General features: G+C 44.2%; 5 protein-coding genes across 9 annotated transcripts; 3 read left to right on the forward strand and 2 right to left on the reverse strand.

Annotated features, from left to right (window-relative positions):
• Positions 1–386: 386 nt before the first annotated feature.
• Golgin245 (Golgin-245) lies at positions 387–6,984 on the forward strand. Its single transcript, XM_064686794.1, has 8 exons — positions 387–606; positions 881–977; positions 1,043–1,218; positions 1,285–1,488; positions 1,911–5,606; positions 5,667–5,738; positions 6,269–6,385; positions 6,447–6,984. The coding sequence occupies exons 1-8, from the start codon at positions 523–525 to the stop codon at positions 6,462–6,464; spliced, it is 4,464 nt and encodes a 1,487-aa protein (XP_064542864.1). The 5' UTR covers positions 387–522; the 3' UTR covers positions 6,465–6,984.
• Positions 6,739–11,967, reverse strand: Ice1 (Interacts with the C terminus of ELL 1). Of its 3 annotated transcripts, none has more exons than XM_064686792.1 (2): positions 6,990–11,967; positions 6,739–6,879 (listed from the first exon to the last, which is right to left on the reverse strand). In XM_064686792.1, exon 1 carries the CDS (start codon positions 11,694–11,696, stop codon positions 7,017–7,019), a length of 4,680 nt encoding a protein of 1,559 aa, XP_064542862.1. In that variant the 5' UTR covers positions 11,697–11,967; the 3' UTR covers positions 6,739–6,879; positions 6,990–7,016. The 3 variants fall into 3 exon arrangements, with proteins under 3 accessions (XP_064542862.1, XP_064542861.1, XP_064542863.1); XM_064686791.1 differs by having other exon boundaries at positions 6,744–6,879; positions 6,983–11,967; XM_064686793.1 differs by lacking the exon at positions 6,739–6,879 and having other exon boundaries at positions 6,909–10,330; positions 10,385–11,966.
• Positions 11,968–12,096: 129 nt separating this feature from the next.
• roh (reduction of Rh1) lies at positions 12,097–12,788 on the forward strand. The gene is made up of 3 exons (XM_064686802.1): positions 12,097–12,263; positions 12,335–12,531; positions 12,598–12,788. Exons 2-3 carry the CDS (start codon positions 12,351–12,353, stop codon positions 12,663–12,665), a joined length of 249 nt encoding a protein of 82 aa, XP_064542872.1. The 5' UTR covers positions 12,097–12,263; positions 12,335–12,350; the 3' UTR covers positions 12,666–12,788.
• Positions 12,789–13,116: 328 nt separating this feature from the next.
• eIF2Bdelta (eukaryotic translation initiation factor 2B subunit delta) lies at positions 13,117–16,859 on the forward strand. The gene is made up of 4 exons (XM_064686797.1): positions 13,117–13,145; positions 13,263–13,877; positions 14,124–14,711; positions 14,769–16,859. The coding sequence occupies exons 1-4, from the start codon at positions 13,125–13,127 to the stop codon at positions 15,450–15,452; spliced, it is 1,908 nt and encodes a 635-aa protein (XP_064542867.1). The 5' UTR covers positions 13,117–13,124; the 3' UTR covers positions 15,453–16,859.
• Mtmr6 (Myotubularin related protein 6) lies at positions 15,538–26,600 on the reverse strand. Of its 3 annotated transcripts, none has more exons than XR_010436800.1 (11): positions 26,392–26,600; positions 21,937–22,053; positions 18,832–18,994; positions 18,489–18,772; positions 18,286–18,420; positions 17,987–18,216; positions 17,178–17,690; positions 16,873–17,118; positions 16,589–16,808; positions 16,295–16,527; positions 15,538–15,923 (listed from the first exon to the last, which is right to left on the reverse strand). XR_010436800.1 is itself a non-coding variant. In XM_064686796.1 (10 exons), the coding sequence occupies exons 1-10, from the start codon at positions 26,413–26,415 to the stop codon at positions 16,390–16,392; spliced, it is 2,070 nt and encodes a 689-aa protein (XP_064542866.1). In that variant the 5' UTR covers positions 26,416–26,600; the 3' UTR covers positions 16,252–16,389. The 3 variants fall into 3 exon arrangements, 1 of the variants encoding a protein (XP_064542866.1); XR_010436799.1 differs by lacking the exon at positions 15,538–15,923 and adding an exon at positions 16,008–16,199; XM_064686796.1 differs by lacking the exon at positions 15,538–15,923 and having other exon boundaries at positions 16,252–16,527.
• Positions 26,601–26,725: the final 125 nt, after the last annotated feature.

The raw sequence follows: 26,725 nt of genomic DNA on the forward strand, positions 1-26,725 counted from the left end.
ACAATTGTTAGCTTCTGAAAATATGACAGCTTTGTGAGTTTCATGTGTTTTACAAGATATTTCCTACACGCATAATTGCTTTTAAGAAGAGGTAAGAGTCAAGCAAGTATTTCGAATTCTGTTACAGTATTGGGATCTTCTGGTTCATATATTACAGCAAATTAGCAATATTCTTAAAAATATTGCCAAACCCTAGACAGATAAAAAGACCGGGTACATGGGCTAACCGGAAATAAATTCAAATTTTCAGAAATTTACCCTCTATACAGCCGTTTTGTAAGGTGACCAAATTCTTCCAACGAAAAACAACTCCTTTAAAATACCAGAAAATAACAGTATTGAAAATATGGTCACTCTAGATTGCACGAGTGCTGCCACATCGCGTTATTTAAAACAGAGTGGCAATTGGAGCAATACCTGCAGACACGTATTTATTTATATTAGATGTTTTTTATATAAATTGCACTCTGTCTTAATTAAGTAAACAACGCAGTAAACAACAAGCGCAGCAGCTGTCTAACAATGTTTGCCAATCTGAAAAATAAACTCATCGAGGAGGTGAAAGCATCGCCGTCCAAATTCCAACAATTTGCCAATGCAGCCCAGGCAAGTAACAAAAAAAAAATGCAAATTAATAAAAACATACGCACACAAGCAAACAATTTGCTTTGTGTGCGTGTGTATATTAGTATGTGTCAGCTTAACGGGGAAGGGGATGCACCCAAATAGGCAATGCAATTTGCCAGAAACTGTTTTATTTGACCCATTTAACAGAAACTAGCAGCTGTGTGCACACCCAAACCCCCAAGCGCCCTCAAACACAATCACACCGCATGACACACACACACATACAATGATTTTTATCGGTATGCTTTTATAGGCCGCCGTGAGCTCATCGTCCAGCACAACAACACCAAACAGCTCGGAGAATACCGACACCGGCACCAATGAGAATTTCTTCAGCATCACAGAAGAGGGTAACATTTATTACGCTCATTTTCTTTATCAGTGTCAAATCATAATTTGTTTCTTCTTTCTACAGACACGCCTCAAAACTCGCCTTACCGCCTACAGAAGCTGCCGCGCTACGGACGTGCTTCGACCCAGTCTCTGAATGGCATGGGCGGCAGCGGCGCCATACCGCGCACCCGCAAGCTATCCAACTCGTCCATGGCAAGCGATGTTTCGTTCCGCTTGCCCACCTATGATGCGCCACCGGTAAGTGCGTGTAAATTGCAAATGTGTCTCATTAGACCACCGACTAACTTTACTTTATTTAAACAGACGTATCACTTGCAATCGGATTTGGATGAGACGAGCAGCGAATTTGATGACTCTGCATCGACGGCACGCCTGGATGTCATCACTAAAGATCAGCTATACGATGCTTACAAGAAGTCGCTCGACCGCTATCATAAATACCGCTGCCGCTACGCGGATCTGGCCAAGAAATACAAGGAACTGGAGCGAGATAGCAGCAAGGCGAGGGTATGAGAATGAATGAGAAAAAGGCATCTGAAACTTTGCAGACTAGTTTAAAGAATTGTGCCAATTTGAGCTATATTCAAGCTTTGTCTAAATATAGCTTCGAGTATGGAGTTCTTCACACGATTTATGTAGTTTGAAGAAATAGAAGCGAATCTCCAATTTTGTCCGAATTTTCACACACGTTATATATGTAAAACTCGACATTATATTATATTATAGTACCAGTTATCCAGTTGATTTTCATTGTTTAATCAAATCAAAATTCCTTTCAAGACAAATCGAATCTAAGAATCTAAAGATAAATATATATTGTATGGGATCGCGATTAGCTTTTGACACAATAATAATATTACCGTCTGCAAGGAATCTTTAAAAATTTGCAACATTTCGCCAACTGCCAACTAATCACAAATCGCTTTCAGTCAGTGCTCGTGGAGACGCAGGATAAGGCGCTGCGCCGAATCAGCGAGTTGCGTGAACAATGCACCCTGGAGCAGCAGGCGAAGGCACATCTGGAGGAAGCTTTGCGCATCGAAATGGATGACATGAGCTGCAAGATGCAGGCCTACCAAACCAAGCTAAAGCTACTAGGCGAGAATCCGGATACCGTGACCGCCGCACTGGAGCGTAGCCAAGCGGACAAGCTGATCGATCTTGAGGAGCCAATAATAATTCCTGAGTCAGCGCCAACTGCAAATGGCAGTCAACCCGCACAGGAGCTTGACGAAGAACTGGCGAAGCTTAGGCAATCGCTGGCCGAGCATGAGACACAGTTAAAGCAGCTGAGCAAAAGCAATGATGAGGCCAACAGCACAATTGCTGCTCTGCGCAAACAGGAGGAGGAGAATGTGCTGTTGCTGGCACAGACCAAACAAGCTATACACACGGAGTTGGAACATAAGGAAACCGAAGTGCGCCAGCTGCAAGATAAGGTTAAACAGCTAGAAATTGAATTGGACACGGCCAATGGCAGGGAAACGCAGTCAGTTGACATCAAGGAGCAACTTAAGAAACTGCAAAGCGCCAAACAGGAAGTGGACGCTAAACTCATTGCAACGGAGCATGTGCTAAGCACACTGAGAGTGGAGCACGCGGAAAAGGAGCAACAGCAAAAGAAAATAGAGTCCGAGTTGGCCAGCAAAGAGAAGGAGCTGCAGCAGTTGCAGGAGCAGTTGAAGCAGCAAGAAGCCGAGCTGGCGCATGCCACCAGTCGTGAATCGCAGGCAAAGGACATCAAGGAACAGCTGAAGGCGCTGCAGAATGCCAAACAAGAAGCAGAAGCGAAACTTGCTGCAACAGAACTGGAATTAAATGCTCTCAAAAATGACCAACAAGCAGAGCAACAGCAAGTGTCATCGCAGCTCATGAAAACAAAAGCTGAGCTGGAGCAAAGAGAAAGCAAATTGCAGCAGTTGGAGGAGCAGTTAAAGCAGCAAGAAGCCGAGTTGCAAATGGCAAACAGTCGGGAGACGCAAGCCGAAGCTGTGAAAGAACAATTAATGCAGCTGCAAAATGCCAAACAGGCAGCGGAGGCTCAGCTGCTTACAACGGAGCAGTTGTTAAATACACTGAGATTAGAGCACACGGAAAAGGAACAACTGGCAGCGGCGCAGGAAAAGCAGCTGCAGTCAAAGCTGGAGCATAACGAGAATGAAGTGCGCCAATTGCAGGAGCAGCTTACAAAACTAAAAGCTGAGCTTGAAATAGCCAATTCTCAAGATGAGCTTAAGGAGCAGCTGGCCAATGCCCAACAGGCAGCAGATGCCCAGCTGCTGGCCATGGAACAACAGCTGAATACACTGAAAAACGAGCAGGCGGCAAAGGAGCAACAGGTGGATGCGCTGCAGGAGCAACTGCGCACACTGAAAACGGACAGCGAGCAGAGTTTGCAGGACTTGCGCCTGCATAACACTCAGCTAAGTGAAATTGTACAGCGCTATCAGCAAAATGAGTCGAGCTTGGATGAGCTGCAGAGTCAGCTAGAAGACGCCCGAGTACGACTGATGGAGCAAGAGCAGCGTGTGCTTGAAACTGAAAAGAGCCTGGAAGTCGAACAGGAAATGGTTGCCGCACTCAGCGTCGAAAAATCAGCAGCTGAGGAACAGACGCTCAAGCTGCAGCGTGAGGTGCAAGCCCTGAGCGATCAATACGCCAGCAGCAATAAGAATGAGTCGGAGGCGACGGCAGCCTTGAGGCTGCAGATCGAAGCGCTCAACGAACAGCTGACTGCTGCTCAGGCCGGCACACTGGCCAAGGAGAAGGAGCTAAAGGCGGTCGCCAACAAACTAAACAAGCTGAAAAAGCAACACGAGCAGCTGCAGGCAAAGCATAGCGAGCAAGGCACCAGTCTGGAGCAGCTCAAGGCTGAGGCGGCGAACGCTGAACAGCTGCGGCGCGAGAAGCAAGAGCTGCAGGAACGCGTCAATGTCATACTCGAGGAGATCACAACCATGCAGACCCATGTGCAGGAAGTGCAGGCTGCACAGACGCAACTCGAGAGCGAAAAGCAGCAACTGGAAACACACATTGAGGCACTGCAGCAGCAGCAGCAGGACCGCGATACGCAGGGTGAGCAGTCGTCGGCTAGGCTTGAGGAGATTGAGCGTGAGAATAGCAAACTGGCCGAGCACAACTGTCTGCTGCAGGAGCAAAACAATCACTTGCAGAAACAGCAGGACGAGCTCAACAGGTTGCAGAACAAATTGCAGCAGGTGCTCGATGAGCATTCCAAGCTGCAAAATGCGCAGGAGATTATGGAGCATGATCATCGCACGCTGCAGGACAAATGCGATGCCTATGAAAAGGAAAATCTCAACGCAAAGGATGAGCTTAAATGCCTGCAGCAAGAAAAGGATGCCTTGGAGTCGCAAAGAAATAGCTTGCAGCTGGACTTGGATCAAGCACAGCAGCAGCTGTCGGAGATGCGCGAGCGACAACGCGAACTGGAGCAGCACCTGGCAGAGCAGACGCAACGCTGCTCTGAGCTGGAGGCCAGCAATGAGCAGGTGGCCACCCTGCAGGCAACCGTCCACAATTTACGTGAGCAGCTGGACTCATTCAAAGAGACCGAACAGGCCATGCTCGAAAAAGCTCAGGCTGCCAGCGTTAACCATGCAGCGCAGCTGGAAACACTGGAGGCACGCTGGAGTGCCGCCAATGGGGATGTGCAGCGACTGCACGAGGCGAACGATGCACTGCAGCGAGAAATCGAGACACTGAAGAACTCTACGCATGAGAAGTCCGCATACGAACAGCTACAAATTGAAAACGAATACCTAAACAAGCACACCAAACAACTGGAAATGGAACTATCGCAGGCATTGACCTCGCACGGCGACAGCGGCGTGAAACTGAAGTCGCTGCAGTGTGAGCTGTACGTGCTGCAGGAGCAGGTCTTGCAGCATGCCAGCCAGCTTGCCGAGAAGGACTCTGACGCGACCGCAGCCAAGGCGGAGGCGGCGCAACTAAAGTCGGCGCTGGAGGAGCAAACACTAGAGTTGACTCGCCAGGCGGAGCATGCCAGATTTGTCAGCGATCAAAACGATACGGTGCAAAAGGAGCTGTTGCAGTCACAGCAACAGCTACAGGAACGTCAAGCTGAGCTGTCGAAAGCGCAAGAGCGCTGTCTCAGCCTTGAGGAACAACTGAACAAGCAGCAAAGTGAGCAGGATAAGGAACAGGCGCAGCCAGCAGCAGCACTGTCCAACGATTCCGAGCATTTGCGCAGTCTCAACGAACAGCTGCAACGCGAGCTGGAGGATCTGAAGCATAAAAGCAATGGGCAGCAGACAAATCTGCAGCAGGAAATCGATGAGTTGCAGGCCAACAACAAAGAAATGACGGAACGCATCACGGAACTGGAAACGTTACGTGCCGGCATACAGGCACAACAGCTGCTGGCCAGCCTGGCGCCGAAAAGCGTCCAGCAGGCAGCTGCCAACGATGAAAAGGCCCAGCTGGAGTCAAAACTGAAAGACATAATGAACGAGGTGCAGGATGTGACCAATCGAAACCTGTTTCTCGAACAAAAGTGCGAAAACTTTCTCATACTTGAGCAATCCAATGAACGTCTGAAGCTGCAAAACGCAAAACTATCGCGGCAATTGGATGAAACACTGGTAAGTGCCCAATTCCAACGATCATTTCCAAATGCTAAACCGCTTTTTCACGTCTTGCAGGTATCCATGCAGCATAGCGACAGCGTGCCAGCTAACACGGAATTCGAGTATCTGCGCAACATCATGTTCCAGGTAGGCAGCGACATGGTGCACATACGAACAATGGCTAAATCGCCTTAAAGGGTTGTAGGCTGTCTACCTATCTGATGTCGATAAGATTTGGCTCATGTGGTAAAACTGGTAAATGCCCAGTTTGGTCAGGTTATCTTAAACAGACGGACAGACAGACAGACTTGTCTACATCGACTTAGCTATTGACACTAATGAAGAATATATTAACTCAATGGGGTCGCAGATGTCTCCGTGTTTGTGTTACACATTTCATGACAAAATCATAAGAGCTTCTATAAGTGTATAGTAGTGGGTATGGCATAGGTATACATATATATAAATTGTTAGATTTTTGGTATATACTTAAATGCCCCCTTCTTTGTCTTAAAATTGTGTAACGATCGGACAACGATGGAGAACTGAGGAAAGAAGAAAATATGCATATTTCCTAATCGGGCAATTGCGACTGTTTAAATTTAACAGTTTGTTAATTAATCTTTATATATTTGTAGTATGTAACACTTTGTTAATTAATCTTTCTATATTTTCAGTATTTGACTGGCAATACAAACAACGAAACTCTGGTTAAAGTCATATCGGCAGTGCTAAAATTTTCGCCCCAGCAGGCACAGGTTGCCCTCGAAAAGGAGCACCAGCGGCGCTCATTAGTATGTATACGAGAAATAAAATTTAATTTAATAACCTTCTTATATATTTTTCTAATTTCAGCTAAACAAACTGATCTAGCAAGAACTGTTGGTACTCTACGGAAGCAGCAGCAGCTGGTGGCAGCCGTGCAATGAAACGCTTCTAGACTACTAAAAATCAGAGCTGAACCGTTTAGCCCAAGTTCACAAGTACCTTACCTCAACTTAGCCACAAGTTGTTGCTCACCGCTGCATAAAGGCATTTCGACTTGAGGGCGTTGTTAATAATACTTATATATCATACTGCAATATATATGGACATACTTACATATGTGTAGCCCATTGTACAGTCGGGAAACTATAGCAAAAATAACCGCTCTATTTTGTACATTTGACAACTATGCTAAAATTTCTGTGCTGCTCATTTAACACCAACTCCACGCTTTTTCCATTTAACGTGCAATCATTTCTACATTTAATGTGTGTATTCCTTGCTAATTCGATGTTCATTTTAGCTGTAAGTGAAAAATTGTAAAGATATCAATTGCAGTTAGCATTTAGTTTAATTCAAAATAATATATATAAATATATACATAAATAAATAGTTACAATTCATACAATTTACCAACTCGAAATTCGGAAACCATCCTCACTACTGATACAGCAGATACTGCTGCCGGCGTTCAGCAAAGCTGCGCAGCATGGCACGTGTCAGAGATGTTAACTGATAGCTCGGCCTATAGCCCTGCAGGGCGTCCAGAGCAAATCCGTAGCCGAAGCGCTGTGTGCGCAATATGGCTTGGACGGCTGCTTGCTGGACAAGGGGTCGCGGCACCGCTACGAGTATTCGCTTGAAGAGCGTTATGTAGCCAGCGATATCAGATTTGCCATCCAGCGGCAGCTGTTTGACAATCATTGAGATGCACTGCAGCAAGCATTCCAGCCGCGCATCGTACTCCTCGCTTTGGACGCATAGATCACAGTAGCTGTTGGCCAACGGCAGCAGATGTTCCGCCAGCACATTGCTTACATTCAGATAAGCGCTTCGCCTGCAAAACAGCGCAAAGGCGTAGCTAAGCTGATGGGCGCGGCCAGCTTTTATTTTCTCCACCAGATTCTCGATCACCTGCTGCTTGGTGGGCTCAAAGGGCTGAAAGTGATATTCAAAGCGTAGCTTGGAGATTAGCGCCCGATCGGTGCCATGCGGATCAGTGACATTGTACTGATGGCTCATCAGCAGATGCTTGATGACCGTAATCAATGGATCCGCATGATCATAATCTCGTTCCTCTCGATGCGGCAGCACGGTGGGAAAATGGCATAGCACCTCCAGTACCAGTTGCGTCATCTGCTTGCTATAATGGTAGAGTATTTTGGCTAGCAATAGGCGCGCGGGATTAACATAACTCTCGACGGGACTCGCTAGGCTTGCCTGCAGTCCAATCAACTGCAAATAGAGTTTCACAAATTTGATTGCCACCTGCTCTGTGAGTCGCTCCTTCAGGCTAAATAAACGCTGCTCCAACGTGTTCATAAATCGCTCGATAAACGTGCAGCTCTGGCAATCCAACTGCCTAATCACAGTCAGCAGACGCTCCAGGGCGCTGCCATCAGCAGCTTCCAGCTGCAGTTCTCCATATGCCGTTATCAGCACGTTGATAAGCACATGGGAATCGGCTGTTGCCAGCTGAACGGAGCTCCAATCCAGCTGCCCCGAGTGCTTTAAGTAATCCACAATTTTTGGTTGTAGTTGCTCCATTTGTTTCTTGTTTGGCTTCTGCTTGCGATGTCCACGCTGTTTGGCATTGGCTTTGACAGCGTTCACCAGGAAACATAGCAACGCCTTTGGCACACTCGCGCTGTGCTCCCCGCCGGGCGTCTCTAGCGGAATTTCGATGGGCTCGCTGTCAATCTGCTCGCAGCCAACCGGCGACATGGGCGAATAAGCATCTATGCAGCTGGGCTGCGTTTCACTTGTGACTTTGATCGATTCCTGGTTATCTGCTTCAAGCAACAGCTGCTTGGCTTGGAGTCGCGTAAGACGCTTCTCAACCGGCTGCGACTCGGATGTGCTGCGCGTGCTTGAGTTCCGCTTGCGTTTGCCAGCAGGCATGCTCACAGGCAGCTGCTCAAGAGCATTTTCAAGTTTCATTTCTTCATTGTGTTGATCGGAATCGCTGTGCAGATCATTATAATTGATATCTAAACGCATGTTCGTGCTGTCCGCATCCGAGTCGGTTGTTTCTTCAGGAGGCGTTGTCGCAGTCAGCTTATCTATATCATTAGGAAGCTCAATATCTTCATCGTGGGGATCCGATCCCCTGGACAGATAACCATCATTAATGACTAAAGGCCTGTCCATGCTGTCTGTATCCGAATCGTTTGCTTCTTCACTTGACGCCGATGGAAACTCGGATGTGCTGCCCTTGCTTGATTTTCGACTTCGTTTGACAACGCGCATCCGCATATGCGACTGCTCTACATTTGGCAGTTTTATTTGATCATTGTGGTAATCGGAGTTGAATTGAATGTCACCATCTTCTTCACTTGTGGCTGGCCTAGACTCGGAACTGATACAAGAGTTTCCTTTTTGCATGGATTCGCTAAAAGGCAACGTCTCTATAAACTTATCTACTTTATTGTGGTCATCGGAGTTGCTGCGAAGATCCGCATCATTGATGATTAAGTTGCTATTCGTGCTGCCCGTATCGGAGTCAGTGGCTTCACTTGACTCGGATGTGCTGCGCTTGTCGACTTTTCGCCTGCTAATACCAGCTGGCCGTGGTACAGTGAGACTCCTTGCGGCATTTGGAATTATTACATTTACGCTGTGAATACCATCATTGGTAGCCAAGATACTGTCCATGCTATCCGTATTCGAATCGTTTAATTTTTCATTTGATGACGGCTGCGACTCGGATTCGCTACGTTCGCTTGTTTTTCGCATGCGTTTGCCAGCAGGCGGCTGCTTTACAATTGCCAGTTTTATATCTTCCTCGTGGTGTTTGTAGTCGTTGCAAGGCTTCTCATTGAGGACTGAACGTTTATCGACGCTGACCACATCAGAATCCGCTGCTTCTTCGCTTGTTGTCTGTGGCTGTGACTCGCAGCTGATAGAGGAGCTTACTTTTTCGCTTTGTGCCGACTGTGATTCACATGTGCCGGGGTCGCTTGCTGTTTGATTGGTTAACGCCGTCGGCAATCCCTCTGCAGCTTTTGGTAGTACTATATCGACGACTAGATTTTTGGAGTCTATGCCGTGCGTAAAAAAATCGTTTGATGCTTCACTCGCTGCTTTCCCCTGCTGACATGCTTGTTCAGCTTTATTTTGGTGTGCTTCTCCATCTTCCGAATCCGAATCACTGCCGAATAAGGACCACAATTGCGCTTTGCTGCTTTGATCTCCGAGCGCAGCCTGCTCACAATCGACATTTGTGACTGGCGACTGTGGATTATCCCCTTCTGCACTGTAATTTTGTGACGACTGATGCTCCTCTGCAGCCAGTTGCCTGTCCAGTCTATCGGGCGACTGTGCTGCAGGGCTTTGTGAGGCAAACTCCTCAAAAACAACAGGTGTGTCCGGCGTCTGCTGATTGTTTGCTGTTACAGCTGGCAATCGCAGCCATTGACGCTCCTCTGCATTCAATTGAATGTGCAGATTATCACAGTTGATGTTATGGAAAGCATTTAAATTGCTTAGGAAGTCTACCGCAGTTTCTGTGGGTGAAATGGGCTTTGCAATTGCCTCCGGCTGCGGTTGCGGATTTGGTCGTGGGTATGGTGTAGCGCGTCGGTTTTGCCTCTTTGGCTTGGTTTTGCGCTTCGGCCTTGCCCGGAACTGAGGCTTGATCGGCAGACGTATCGGCGTCAGGTCTACGCCAATTTCCGGTGGCGGCTCTATTATGGAATCGATGCAAACATCAAGCGGCGCTCGCTGCTCGGCCTCTGCCAGAAAATCGGGGGGTTCTGCAATCAAGTTGTTCAGTTGGTCTCCAAGTGAATTCAATGTTAAGGGCTTACCCCTGTGGCTGCCTTTGCTGCTACATGCCACATTCTGCGCCTGATGGGTTTCGTATAGCGTATCAAACCAGCTGCGAAAATCTGCTTGGCTAATGGAGCTCGCGGAGCGACTCTGCAGGGCAACGAGCACCATTTGGCCCATCACTTGCCAGACCTCCTCAAAGACTTGGGGCGGCATTTTAGCGAGAACGCTTTGATTATGCGGCAGAAAGCTAAGCAGCTCCTTGGCCATGTGGTGGCTATTGCCATCAAGCGCAGCCGCATCCGCAGGCATCGCTAGCTCATCCTTGACGCTGTCGTACATGGCACGCGACGGGGGCCGGGAGTCAGAGCGCTTCAGTTGTGCTGGCAGCTGTGGCAGAAAGTCAATCTCGCGCTGCACATTGCACAGATCAGTGCAGGTGCCCACACTGTTTGTGGTCAACGTTTCGGCTGCCGGTGTTTGATCCACGATGGGGCTGAGCGGTGTTATTGTCCAGGAGAGAACCTTATCCAATATTTGATGAGCATTCAGGGCGGGCTTAGGCTCTGGAAAGCACGTGCCCACATCATGCATTTGGATGAACGAGGCCGTCGTCGTTCCGCGCGTTGTTGTTGTGTTTTTGTGCTGTATGCCCTGATCCCGAGTGGTCACGAAACTCTCACTTTGTATGGCTATCGAGCACATTTCTGGCTTGGTGGGTGCAGGCGGCGTTGGTAAGTCCGGCAGCGGCTGCGTTTGTGTGGCTTGCGTTGCAGCTGCTACCCCCTTTGATCGCTTTTTCGTGGGGCTCTTTGGTGAGGGTATAGAAATATTCGCTGACTTGCAGTAGTCCTTCAGCTTTCGCAACACATTATGCTCGGCGCGGGTTAGACCGCTGGCGTGAGGATCGCCGACAATGCGCTGTGTCAACTGCATGAAAATAATGATCATTTCTTTGGCATCAACTGGCAGCCACTTGGTCTTTAGCTCTTCCTGCAAGTGCTCACAGTTTAACTTCTGAACATCCAACTGCTTCTCCAGATCGACGCAGCGCTCGCTGTGCTCAAGTGCACGGCGCTCGAGCTCGATGCGTTGCTGTTTCTCCCGCTGGTATAGTTCGGTTACCTCGCTCGCGGTTCGCTGCATGCCACAAAGCTGCTGCTGTTGTTCCTGCAGCTCCTTCACCTGGCGCACCAGCTCATCGTTGTTAGCAATCAGGTCGGCGACTCGTAGGCGCTTTTTCGCTTTTTTTCCATTGATGGGAAAGCTACTGTTGATTTCATTTCGCGACAGTTCTTGCGGTGTGTTTAACAGAAAATCGAACTCCTCAAATCCCAAATTCTCAGGCATGGTCGTATTCAGTTTTGTTGTTTTTGGTTTCACGTGTTTTTCTGTGAGCGGCAAACGTTTACTTTCTATGGCAGGGCGCGTGCTGCTTACCGAACAAACGCAATTATATTAAAACGAGTTGGATGCATATTAAATACGGCAGTGCCATGAGCAATCATTCTAGCAATACGCTCTGGTCATAAATGTTAAAATTATTAGCAAAAACAACATAAAATTAGCGCGTTTCACGACCGGCAAGGAACTAACAACATTAACACTGTGAATGGCAAAGAGTGTGACCGTAGCAAATACATATTTTTGGACTAATTGACGTTAAAGTAAGAAAACTAAGTAGTCATTATAGTTAAAATATATATATAAATACTCTAAGGCAACACAATACAATTTGAACTGTTACAGTAAACATATCAAGAGTAAATCATATATTTTTCTCATAAATTTTGGATTGTTTATTACCTTCAAAAGAGCACAAGTTGACAGTCCCCAGAATTTGCAGCCAACTTCACGTTTTTTTCAGGGCTGCTGTAGCACATTAAAATATTGTGGTATTCTCTACGTCTTGCGAAGGTACGTAACTGCGGCATTCGGAACGAAAATTACATAATTTTTCATATTTTTCAATTTAATTAAATGCACAGTAACCAAATCACAACCATGGCCGACAAAGTTGCAGCTGAAAAACCCGTTGGACGTCCAATGAAATATCCATACACTTTCTCGGCTAAATTGGCCCAGTTCCCAATCAAGCATTATATTAAGAATCAGTGGATCTGGCGCTATTACTTCATTTCAGTGGTTGCTTGCATACCTGTCTTCTACAAGATCAGCAAGTTGGGTAAGTGACCATCTTAAGAATCTTGGATAGGTTTGCACGTGTTGCTAAACTTTGTTTTTATTGCAGCCAACTCGCCCGAAAACAAGAAGGCCTGGGCTGAAAGCCAAGCGAAGGAGGCTGCCGAGCACCATTGATTTGCTAAGCTATGCGGTGCTGTCATTGATTTAGTTGTTTAATGTTGCATCTATATACATTTCAAAGCTGCATCAGTTGGCTTAACATGAATATTGATTGGTGAATAAATGATTTAAAACGGACATGACTTAACATTCATTAAAAAATAGGAAAATATAACCTGCTATTTTGTTGGGCAGACATTCACTTTAATGCGACGTCTTTTTGCCATTCACATTTTGTCGTACAGGGCTGCAATTATTTTTATTTGAAAGACATTTATGACTTAATGTGGCAACGTTTAGCAACCAGCTGGTAGAAAATTGCCATCGTGAGCAAAGTTTGTAAAGTTGTATTACAACAAATTCATTAACAAGGTAAATAAAAATGGATCATCGAAACATAGACCCCTTATTGTAATGTGATTAGGTTCCTTTAACATTAAACTGCCCAAGCTTTTGTCTTTTCAAGCCAACAAAATGGTTATGACGAGCGAACAGGTACATATGTAGCCTCAATAACTTTTGTACAGTTTGAAATATAAGTTGTTTAATTTGGCATGTTTATCTAACAAATCTTACTTGCCCCCAATAATAAACAGTGTCTGCTTTTAACAGAACTCATCGACTTCTGCAGCGAACAAGCAGAAGAAGCAACGGCAACGCAATCGGCCCAGAAACAAACGCAACCGATTGGAAGATAACGAGGCTCAGCCAAGCAGCGACAGTGCAATGCAAAAATCCAACAGTAATCCAGCGGCGGATAAGACCCGCGAGCAGGTGATGGCCGAGCGAGAGGCCAAAAAGCAAGCGAAGCTGGCCAAGAAGCAGAAACCCAACACGCCAGCCACAACAATCATAACACAAGTAGAGCAAACGACAATCACAAAAAAGCTAACGACCACAACAACCACAACGACGAAAGAACAAAACCAACTCCAGCTAGCAGCAGCCGCGCCCGCGCCCGCATTTGATGACACCGTCACAAGTAACGCAGTTCAGGTCACCGCACAAAACTCAACAGATTCCTTAACCAACGCCGCGGGAGCTGGCGAAAAAACGCGCGACCAAATCAAAGCAGAGCGTGAGGCGAAAAAGGCCGCCAAACATGCTGCAAAGTCCAACAAGGCCAACAACGTGGATGATGTGGCTCAGCAATTAAACAACGTACAAATCACTCCCAAGACGGCAGTTACCGAAACTGCTGCAGCGGGAGCATCAGATCAAGACAAGGTAAGCAAATGGATTCCTATTCGATATTTATATATAAAGAAGCTGCTTTAATCAGTTTTACATATACATACGTATGCTGATTATAAAAGCGACCTTTTGCCATTAAGGCTAATGCAACTACAATCTAATACCCGTTGTATTAACTTTTGAATTCTTCATAACCAGACAATCGTATCACTATTCACTTAATACATACAAAGTTGCTGCCAACTTTAATTAAAGCTTTCGATCCCAATTGATTTGCAGAAAAAACCAGCGCTAAGCAAGGCGGAGCGTCGTGCGATACAGGAGGCGCAACGCGCGGCCAAGGTGCAGGGACAAAACAAAAAAGCGACACCAACGACGCCCGGTGCAGCTAAAGCCGCGGCAAAGAGCGTTAAGGCGACGCCTGTTGTCAGTGCTACGCCCGTTAAGGAGCAAAAACGAGAGAGTGAATCACCCGCCAAGTCGCCATCAAAGCCAACAACGCACAAAGCAGAACGAGAGTGGAATGTGAAGCTGTTCAATCATTTGGTGAGCGCTGACAAAGACGCTAGCTTATTCATAAACGATGCCAGTGTGCATCCCAGCATTGCTCGGCTGGGTGTGCAGTATGCCCAGCGTACTATTGTTGGCTCCAATGCGCGCTGCATCGCTTTCCTGCATGCGCTGCGACAGGTGGTGCAGGACTTTGAGACGCCCGCGAAGAAGGAGTTTGGACGCAGTCTCGATGCGGCAGTCAAACATCATGTCGAACATCTGCACAAGTGCCGACCTCTGGCCGTGTCCGTATCCAATGCCTATAAGCAGTTCAAGAACCAGTTGACGCAGCTGCCGGACACACCGGAAACCGAGGTAAGCAGCTTGACAAAACTTCCAAGCACAGCCAATTGCATTTGTTTTTTATTGTAGTTAAAGGAGCTGCTCGGACACTTTATAGACACCTACATAGAGAATCAGATTGGCAAGGCTGCGCAGGCCATCAGCAGCTCGATGCAGGAGAAGATTACAGACGGCGATGTGCTGCTCACTTTTGCCTGTTCCTCGCTCATACAGTTTATCTGCGAGGAGGCCCAACGTCGCCAAGTGTCCTTTCGTGTTATTGTTGTAGATTCGTGGCCTTTTTGTGAGGGACAGGAGATGCTGCGCCGACTTCACGCCTGCGGCATACCCTGCACCTATGTGCTGATCAACGCCATCAGCTATGTAATGCCGGAGGCCACCAAAGTGATGCTGGGAGCGCATGCACTGCTAGCCAATGGATATGTTATGGCTCGAACGGGCACAGCCCAAGTGGCGCTCGTAGCTAACTCCCATAATGTTCCCGTGCTAGTCTGCTGTGAGACGCACAAGTTCAGTGAGCGTTTCCAAACTGATGCTATTGTCTATAACGAGCTGTGCGATCCCAATCAACTGGTGAAGAATGGCAAATGTTGTCTCCATAACTGGCAAACAAAGAACCGGCTAACGCCGCTCAATCTGAGCTACGATATAACGCCTCCCGAACTGGTCAGTGCCGTTGTCACCGAGGTGGCCATTCTGCCCTGCACCAGCGTGCCCGTCATTCTGCGTATTAAACCAGATATTGGCTATTAGAGCTCAACATCTTGTTGCTATCTTTTCCATGGAGTCGACAAAAGAATTGTATAATTTATTGAGAAATTAAAATCCGTGTCTCGAGTCAGTGCGGCATTTGTTGAATAAATAATCCTTTTTATTATACTTTTGATCTAACATTTTTGCATAGTACCATTTACGGCTTGTAAAGCAGATAAATTGTCTGACAGCTTGTGTAGTACACTTTACGATAGTTTTCTTTAATATTTTTTAACTGTATCCATGCAATTGTATGCTAATATGTTTAAGTATACATATGTATGTATTAATATGTAAGCAATTGTACTTCTTATTTGTGTGAGATAAATGAGGCAAGAACAGACCGATCCGAATTTCGTACATTTTCTCAAAGTAAAATGAGCAGAAATATTTGAGCCTGTTGAAAATACGTTGATAGTTCAAACTCTTAAAGAACAAATTTGGATGTGGAATGCTGTCTGAATAGAGATTCTGTAACATTAAGATATAGTTTTTGTTTTTGTTAGTCGTACTTAAAAAAAAGTGTAATACATAAATGCCAGTCAAGGCTGCAGATTGTGTCAATCCCTTTGAAATACGAATTATATTTGGGAATTCCCATTTTTGGAACAGGTCTGACACTTAGAAATTTCAAAATCAACAACATAAAATAGTTTTGTGCCCGACTAGGGCACATTTTTGGTGCACGGCTAGTTTAGAATGTTTTTTTGATTTGCGCGCGTCGAAGGTGCTTTTAAGTAGCTACAACTACAAATGCAACAATAAATATATTATAATAATATGTATATATATGTATATCTGTGTTAGTATGTGTATATGTATTTTATGCCACAAAAACGCACCCGAAACAAACACGTCCACTCTCTCGCACGCTGTCCACATTCACTCCACGTCACATGCTCAACAATTTATAACTAGGATTATGCTAGAATTGGGCTTATGGACTCTGCTTTTGCATCTGTCGGTAGCAGCCACGACAAACGGGCACCGCCTTGCCGCTATCGTGTCCAGGCAATGCCGCGTTCTTATCAATGCAACGCTCACAGAAGATCTCGCCACAACGCCAGCAATGTGTCTGCGAATTGGAAAGCACGTAAATTGAATGAACTTTTGTTGCTGCTGTTGGTGCCACTCACCTTCTTGCTGAACTGATCGAAGGGCGTGGAGCAGGAACAGGTGGTTACGTTTCGCATGGACTTCCAATCCAGTGCCACGGAAGAGATTTCCTCGGTCAAAGTCTGGGGGCTCGCCTGTTCGGCATTTAACGAGAGATTGGCAAATGACATGTTGCTCGCCTTCAGCGGATGATCATCATCAGCGGCGGACAATTCGCTTAGCTTCTTGTCATAATTGTATCTGAAAGGCATAATTAAGACGATTAGGCATTAAAGGAAATACAAGATTCAATGTTTCTGGCTACTTGTTGTCATTGATCTCGTTGGTGGTCGCCTCCTTGCTAGCTTTTGTGGTGGTTGTGGTGGTGGCATCCTGCAGCTTCTTGGCCGACTTGGAAATGTAGTTTTTGAAACTGGCAATGCGTTTCGTCAAGTGCTGCACATGATCCTCCAGGGAGTTGCAGTGCTCCTTGCTGTCCAGCAGCAAATCACCCAATGGCTCGCGTGGGTGTATGCCGCTCTCGAAGCGGCTGTACATGCCACGCCAGAATCTATGGAACACACAAAATAAGTATTTTTTTAGGCTTCAATCAATTGAAGGCTCTCTTACTTGATGCACTGTGGCGCCAGGTTGGCTTTGATCGACTCGTCTATGTTGGGTTTGTACAGCGGATTTATGTACTCGTTCAGATGGTTGGCCATGTAGCCCCATAGCGAGAATGTGCGTTCGGCTAGCTTCAGGTCCAGGCGATCCTTCTCGCAGTTGCCCACAAAAGTGCCGAACTGACACGAGTGCACATGGTCGTGGAGTATGAGCAGAAAGCGCTCATTGAATTCAAAGGACTCGCTGCGCTGCGACATCAGCTGCCAGGTGCAGTCCAGGAACTGCGTAAAGATGGGCGACACCTCGCGCGCATCCGTCTGTATGTGGCCGCAGCGTTCGCTGAACTTGTGCCCAAACGCCAGCCAGTCCTTCTCGATGAGCGCCTGAAAGCCCTTAATTGTGCGATAGTAAGGATTTAACATGAGCTGCGCCAGCGAGCAAACTTGAGCAGTGCGATCCCAGCCATCCGAGCAGTGTACAACCACGGAGACGCCCTTGTCGACGGCGTTGGCAATGAAGCTGCAAAGGAAAATTAACAGAATTATTCATAATGAACGTTAATTAATTGAATAAATAATAAGTGAAAGCATGTCCTAATAAAGGTCTCTTGAGTATATGTAATATTTTTACTGTGGGTTAATGTGCCTTACCGGCAGACACACAAAGGGAAGGTCGCCGGTTCAAAGTCAGCAATAATAAAAATACATATGTTCTGTGGGCCCGCAAAAGCACACTCTCTTATCGAGTGCTTAGCGGGCACAGCGAAAGATGGTGTCCTGCCCTAGGCTATATTAAATTGTTGATTGTTTACTTACCTCGACGTGTCCAATATGGAGCGAATGTGTTTCAGCCAGCCGGATGACTCTAGGGCATTCAGAAATGCGCTCATTGTGGGTGATTTCTGTTCGCATGCCTCCAGTACCTTTTGTAGGCTGGCGCGCTGTACGTGAATGTTCTCAATGCCAAGGAAATGGAACTTGATGTTCTCGTAGAAGGCCTCGTTCTCATAGCCTTTGCCGGCGGCACGATTGGCCATGGCATTAATCTATAAACAAGAGGGGTCACAATCGGCTTGTTATTTGCATATTGTTTTATATGCATTAGTTGTACTTACGCGCGGTCGCGTATCGACAACGAACATGTAATCGGTATTGGGATTGGTTTTGCGTATGGCCTCCAGCATTTGCTCGTCCTCGAGACAACGGGCACTGAAGCCCGACAATGGCTGACTGCAGCGGCATATGGACGCCTGTTGATATTAGGGATTGCATATTTATTAACATAGCTCCAGATGAGATTCGCAAGATTTTCAGTTACCTTATTGTTGTGCAAATAGGTCAATGCGGGCAGGCGACCCTTGGAGCGAAAACGTGAGCTGCTTATGAGCATCAATGTGGTGGCCTCCTTGGGCACATAGATCTGGCGCGGATACGTGTCGCACAGCTCGTACTTTTCGTTCATGGAGCACAGCGTCCAGTTGTCGTTGGGCACCAGCAAGTGCTTAAACTCTGCCTCCAATTTGAAAAAGTCCCAGCCAGCATTTTTGGGGTAATCATCCTTGGCCGGCTGATAGTTGAAGCAGTACAACTTGTTGATGGAGACTACGAGATAAGAATTAATAAGAGGACACATCAAATCAAACTAATGTGGTGCTGCTTACCCGGCTGAAAGAGTTTGATTAGCGAGGTATAGACATCATGGCACTCGGAGTCCTTGGGTATGACAAATGTCACCGACAGAAAGGTTTTGCAGCGTATCAAGAGCGGCGACCCGGTTGTGCTTAGCGGCAGCTTCTCAATGCTGGCAATGTGCATGTGCAGAATCTGTAATGAGCAATGGCAATGGCAAAGGCAAGATAGTTAATAAACCGTCACTCAATAGACAATCTCCACACTCTAATCACTCAACTTTGAGCGGCAGCCAGTTAATACCCTATTTGCCCGCAGGTCAGGCACTAAAACTTTTATAAAGTGTCGCTCCGTCTCTGCACGAGCCAGAAAATCGATATTTAAAACCTTCTCAGCTCATAATTGGCAGCTCGCAACTCGCAGCTCACGAGTGCCCTAACTTTTAATTACGAACATGAAAGACTCAACGTGACGTTAATATGCTCATTTGCTGGGTTCTCCTGCGGCCACTTGTCGCGCCGTTGCAAAGTGCATAATTGATATAATTATGGTGAGGCAATTAAAATCGCAGTGCCCGAATGCACACAGAAACCCAAGCCGAAACAAATCAAACAGTAATTAGTAGGAAAATAAAACATGTATTAAATAGCTGCGTAACTTAAATATGCACATATTCTGCGTTGGTTTTGCATACAAATTGGATCATAATGAAGCACAGTTAAGCAGCTCTGCAGCTCATTGCAATAGAGAATGCCACATGTTGGATTTTTTTGTTCACTTATACGTATATGCATATTAAGGAATATATATATATATACAATTTATATGTTTATGTATATATATTGTATTTATGTATATTTACTTATGGTTATTTATATTGACTGTATATTCAACACATTTAAGTATTCACGTAATCTTTCTCTTAACCCAAGACGGAACTTGGAAAAAATCCACATACAAGGGTGGAAAATGAGTGGATAGCTACTGTATGCAACATTTTTTTAAACACCATTGTAAACTCTTTATACTGATTTTTTTCCGTTAAGCTTTTGTTTTTTAAATCATCTTTTCAATCTTTAAGACTCTCACTTAATACTAATTGTCTACAGGTGTGGAAAACTACAAGTGTACAAAATTAAAGGGGAACATTTCTAGAATTGTATAATTATCTTTAAAAGTGCAATTTGTTTGAACTTTAAAATATTATTATATATATTTAATACTTTTTATTATCTAATGCGTTTAAATGCCTTTTATGTAAACTGGTAAACTTTGCATTTGATAAAATTTTAATATAGTTTTGAAAGTTTGCATATTTGTGCTGCACACATTCAAAGTTTACACGCATAAAGTCACAGACTCGACTCTTCTCCGTATCCTTTTGTCACTGGGACAGCTAGTTTTGTATGAATGGAAATGGAATTGCAGTCGCTTAGCAACAATTTGTTTGCTTCTGTCAGTCGATCAGTTAGGCAATCAGTCAGTCAGTCAGTCAGTCAGTCAGTCAGTCAGTCAATCAGTCCGTTAGTCCCCAAGCACATTTGGAATATTGGCAGTGAATTTGTATTGCTTTTTCAATGTTTCTCTTGCGCTTTGTGGGGGTTTTCTGTTGTTCTTGTATTTGCTATGGCTTAACACGAAATGAATGCATGTTTTGTGCTGAAAATAATGTACGCCAACACAAACAAACACAGCGGCGCACAGCGGGCACGCCGACAGCGTATTTTAATTTGTATTTATGCAATGGGGCGTATGCGCAATTTGCGTGCACTTGTGTGTGTATTTGTGTGTGGGTGGGCCTACTTCTGTTAACCGAAACAAAGACAAACACATTTTAATTAAACTTATGCACTGTCGGCTCTTAAAGCCGACAAAAACTTTAACAGGCACAAGTTTTAAGCGCTGTGCGGTTTCGCAGCCTTGGGGGCACCTGCTAGGAAAAGAAACTTTACACGCACACTTTTTAAGCCAAGTGGCCGGAAGTGCGGCCAATGCAGCTGTCAGAGAGGCTCACACACACACACACACACACACACACATACACACACTCGCATGTACATGATATGCGTAGGCGTATGTGTATTTGCAGAAGTACAAGCACTTTTTGTATTATGACGAATGCCAGGCCCAGGCAGCCTTTAAGCTGCCAAGTTTCTGCTTCTGCTCCAATGTTTAACGAGCGAGGTCAAAAGGTTGGACGCCAAGTGCAGATTTAAACACGTTCGTCGTTTCTGACGTTAGCTGCTTGTGTGTTGGACACTTTTTTCATATATATATTTTTGATCAGCTCTGGTAATTTTTCTTTTTGGTTTTAAGTTAATTCAAAGGTTTTTGGCTACACGAAAAGAATATTATTTGCTCTTCCATGAAAGTTGTTTGCATATGAAACAAAAAACAGAGTATAATAAAAGTTATACAGGTTGAAGGTATATGTTAAAAATGAAATATTAAAAAAGTTCGGAATACAAGTTGCAGTACAAATGCAAAAAAGTTATGCACAAAATAAAAGTATTGGAATAATCCTTTCCTTTAAAATCCTTCTTTATTTAATTTTTGCGTACCAGATTAGGGCTAGGGCAAAAATGAACTGGGAACTGAATTATTCCAGGATGTCAGTCCAACCTCTATTTTATGAATTATTTAAGAGTCAAGTAGCTAGTTGCAATTACTTTTATATTCTCAATAAAATGTCTGCATGCAATTCATAAATAAATCATAATTTGGGGTACTTTCAATAGGGGTAAGAAATACAATATTGTTGCCTTTTCAATATTAAAAATGAATAAATTCATAACGTCATGATTTATGTGGTATTCAGAAGGGAAAGCAACATGTTTGCGGCATGCTTCAACAACAACAACAGAAAGAAACGGGGCATGCCTCTGCGGTCTACTATATTTCCGTAACATACTTTTGCGTTTAGTCGACGACAGGCACACACAGACAGAAAGGAGGCGTGGCTATCGCCCGAAAATCAACCCAGCAAAAGGTTGTTTGCAAAGAAATTGCACAAAACTTTTTGCTTGAACTTGACGAGGTCCACAAAGAACTTGAGGCGCACTCGAACCGGGTAGCTCATCGAATAATTGATGATGTCATAGGGGGGGTGGGGGAGTGCTTGCGGTATTTCCACTTACCCAGGTCTCCTTATTGCTGTCGGGCTCCACGAATATCAGATGCGTGGCCGTCAGATACAAAGTGCCAACTGTAGGATTTTTAGTGTTGTAGCGATCAATCATGCGCACATTTTCCACCTGTAAAATAAAGCGCAAGAAAAGTATTAATTTTACTAGCACTAGAAGGTATAAGCTCTTCAACAAATATTTTCTATATATATTTTGTGCAATAAATTTCCAGCTCCTTTGGCTCCCTTTAGCTGCTTCTGTGCAGAACTCGCTCGCTGACGTCAGCTGCAAAAGCGCCCCACAATTTGCACTATACCGTTGCACTCACACAAACAAACCCAAACACCCACGCATTCACACACACACACAAGCGAAAGGAAGCCCAAAACTGTGTAAATAGTATAAAATGGGGAAAGCAATTTTATTGTCTCACTGTTGAGAGCAAAAGTTCGCCTTGAAAAATATAGACTTGAGCGTGTAGTTGAATTGAGCTAGGCTTTAACTTTTTACTACAACATAATACATAATATTCATGTTAGGCAAACTGGTATAAAATAATAGATTCATTACGCTTTATAACTTGCTAGCTTTGCTTACCTTGTTTTCACAAGCTCTCTTTTTATGTAAATATTTATTTATTCTTAGTAAAAATAATAACCGAAAATATTTTAAACAGTTTTTAACATCCCTGTCTCATGATTATAAATTGAGAAAGGCCTTAAATGGCTTTCGCGTTGCCAGATCTTAAAAAAAATACACTTTTTCTATAAGAATTGCGGTAACACTCTTCTTAATATTTAAAAAATGTGCATGTTGATGGTATCTCAGGATGCTTGTATTTAATCACAACAACAACAGAAGAATACAAGTCAGCAAACTATGTGCATACAAAAACTGTAAACTGAAAGGCAAATCACAATTTCTATAAACAATATTCTTTATTCCTTATACATTCCGTATTCTATAGCAAATGCAATCCAGCCCCATATTGAATTGTAAATAAGAGAGGAGACAAATTGAATAGCCGAGATTTGTGTGTGACACTAACTGAATTTCCCCAGTGAAAGAGTAAACGCAAAGCACAAATAAATGCAACATCTGCGTCGACTTTTAGATTGATTACAATTCAAAGCAATATACTGGCTATAATCGACTACACTATTCAATTTGCGAGTTGACCGCAATGTCGCCGTTTCACTGCATAGGAATAAGTCCATTAGAATGAATCGAATACAACGAACAAGGCTGACTCAGGTGAGTTTCTCTATTATATAAATGCGTTAGGCTGCCATTTTCTTTGTGCTTTGACAGCCATTAAGTTCGCTGTCATCGTTTAATTGGCTTTCTTAATATATATAGTATATATATATACTTGAGGAAAAAAGCTCCTTTAAATTTAAAAAAAAGAACTCATCTTTTTTTTTTTACTTAAAATTTTGTGCAGTGCGTTTTTAAATATTCCCTTTTCAAAATAAGAAAGGTCCTTGTCCTTAAACAAAATCTTTTATGTTACAAAATAAACAACAAATTGGATTAATTATAAAATTCTTATTACAAGAAGTTGCATACTTGAAACGTTCTTAATAAATTTATGGAATTCCTTATTTGAGTCTTGTGGAAGTTTGGGATTAGAAAAAAAGTTCTTAAAATAAGAATGTCATATTCAGGTTAAGAAATTTCTGCTTTGGACAGCAATTTACTCGATTCGAGCAAAAATGCTTGCCTTTCTCTGCTCAGAACAGCTTTGAAAGGTCGGAAACCGCACTGTGAAATCCTCAAAAGGGATTATTTTACATAAATGTCAGTCTTTTGTGCGCTTCATGCAGCTTGACTAGAATTCCTGCCACTGCACTAAAACCACATTTATTTAATTGCCAAGTCAGGCAGCTGGAATCTTGTGGCACGTGCAACAAGACAACAATTTGTTTTTCAAATTTTCCGACAGGCATTTGCTGCGGTTGAGAATGAATGGAACGCAATGGCCCGAGGATGAGGATGAATGGCACTGGGAGCACCGATGGATAAGGTCCTGATAGGCGACCTACATAACATTTGCCTCCACCTAGCCTGGCCAGTCAAAGAACTTAACGGGTATGCTTGCTTGTAATTTGCATATTCCGGCCGAGAGCTGCCGGCGGCGGCGTTGGCAAGTGAAACAAGGGAAAAAAATTAGCTGGATTTCTCTTGATTACTGTGCTGTGCATATTTGCCTAATGACACAAAGGAAATTAGTTTGGGGCTAGCTGATGGGTTACCTTTTTTAGGACACAGTTGCCGTTGTAGTAAACGGGCGCCTCGGTGAACTCCTCCTCGATCCAGGAGACGACCTTATCGGAGACAAATGGCGGCACTGGCACACCCCACAGCCGCTTGCCATCGGGCGGCTCCTCGCTCTCCGGCGATATATTATCAAAGCTCAGACGCAGCGCCGATGTGGGCGAAAGTTGGCGTTCGATTTCGTTGAATTTATTCATGAATCTTGTAAAATCCATTGTCACACACGCACTACCAAAAAAAATATTTCAGCTACTGTTTGCGCTGGGTGAATCTTTTATTGATTTTAAATCAACAACAAAAACACCAGGAGCAGCCACCCAAGCAGCCTTTTGGCGTGGATTTTAAATCAAATCACGTGAATCGGGGAGAAGGGCGCTGCGTCGTTTATATTACTTTCACTTTTTGCTCAGAACACAAACCCGACTATGCTACTTATTTGTCTAGCCCGACATATTCATTTATGTGTGTTATAAATATATATATGCCACTTTGTTATTGCTGCCACTGCTACTGATACTGCTGCCCCAATGGTCGACTGTCTGTGTGTGTGTGTGTGTATGTGCCGCGCAACGTCCCGACAACCGTTTCCAACGAAAACTCGGTGACGACTGCGAAAGGCGCGCGCTTAAAAGCATGCTACGAGCTCGCTTTTGGACATTCTGTTGGGGAAATTCTTGCGAAAAGGGAAATTTTTAACCAATGCTGGACGCCATCAAATAAACAGGGACTATTTTAATACCCTAGGTTAAGGACACATGAGCATATGAAGGGTGAGTGCATTTTTTACAACAGTTTACTCTTTAATACCCAAGGGCTTTACGCCATTCTAATGTTTAATTATGGTATGTTTGTTATAAGAACAGAAAGCGGAATAAATTGTTTAATCTAATTGGATATAAGAATTACTTCGGTATAAATACTTTGAAATATATGTACATGGATAGGATAGGGTATCGAAGGTGCTAGGGCTCCGATTTTTTCCGGAAATCAATAAATATAACAAGGTAGTAGAAAGTATAGCACCTGCTATTACTCAGCGTTAATTTAAATCGATAGAGATCCCAAAGTATAAGTAAGAAATTTAGTAAGAATGCGCGCAACGGGTATAGGGTATGTTCCAGTCGAGAATCGTTGAACAAGTACGTTTAATGATATTCCCATTATAATTATCGCCAACGTCAATGTTCGACTTTGTTTTGGAAGTTGTAAACTGCACTTAACTCTTTTATAATTGTTAGCAGAGTTATATAAATTTAGAAAGGCCTTTAGAAGTACTGTATTAATAATAGATAAAGTAATCTAAAAATGTGAATTGACCTAACTCTCCTAAAGCATTAATATTTACATCAGGGCTACAAAACCGGTTTGAACCGAACCAAAACAGTTCTCCAAAAGCCGAACCGAACCAGGTTCACGAACCGAACAACAAGGCAACAAGTCAGTTCGAACTTAACCACCATACATTTTATTTGGGGTTTGCAGCCCTGATTTACCTAAATGTTTCAATTAGTTAACACTTAGTTACGTAATATTTGTTTTTTGATAAGTTATGGTCAATACCGCTAGTGCGATTGTTTAATAAAAAGGGCGTTGAGGCCGGCAGACAAACAGTAGCAAGTTCTTAGCAAAGTGCGATAAGGTAGTCGCTATCCCAGTCAAATACATACATATGTACATACGTATATGTAAACATACGTATATACTTACGTTACAAATAAACGTAATTACTTACACTCGTAAAAGGTCGCGTACTTGCCGAACAAAATTGTATAAACATAACTGTTGACTGCAAACGGGGTTTTGTTTGCGACCACACAGTTCCCGCTTATGCGCATGATTTACAGCTATGTTTATGTACATATGTTATGAACAGGTGTAGGCGCCGTTGGCTGGAACGCCACTTGGCCAACGAGACTGTCTCGTCCTTGGCCCCACCTAGCTTGTGGGTGGCGCAAGGGTTGGCGCTGTCCCCTGCCGGGTCATATATGCGCGATTGTTGTTGTTACTTTTTTTTTTTGCACAGGAAGAGGTTTAACCTGGCCATCGATTTTGAATAAAACATAAAAGCTTCCAAGTACATGACTCACAGCTGGCGCCAGGACAGGTTGTCGAAATTGATAAATGGCTTACAACAGGCATATCTATATGCTTAGCAAATTCCGCTATTTATTAAACTACATATTTACATACCTTTGCCAGCTTGATATCGTCCATTGTTTACGTTTTTTGATGGTTTCACTATTAACTGGCTGCTTTAAACACTTTACGGTCGCTCAACGGGCCGCGTTTCCACTCGCGCGGCAAATTTAATTAATTATTCACGCACTAATTAATTTAGATTTAATATTTTTGCCAGAAACATATTGCAGTTTATAATAGTTATAAATTAAGATTGTTGATATTGTATCGATATTGCCGATTCATAATTTTCGATACGATACTATTGTTTAGGCTGCGCCCAAGACTGTGGCGGCTGGGCGATATGCAGAGGTCGTTTTTAATTCCATGCTGCCACACTGAGCGA

The sequence above is a fragment of the Drosophila montana genome, unplaced genomic scaffold (assembly GCF_035044405.1).
Source record: "Drosophila montana isolate Dmon_TW-CO22-7 unplaced genomic scaffold, ASM3504440v1 contig_3200_1, whole genome shotgun sequence".
NCBI classification, from domain to species: domain Eukaryota; kingdom Metazoa; phylum Arthropoda; class Insecta; order Diptera; family Drosophilidae; genus Drosophila; species Drosophila montana.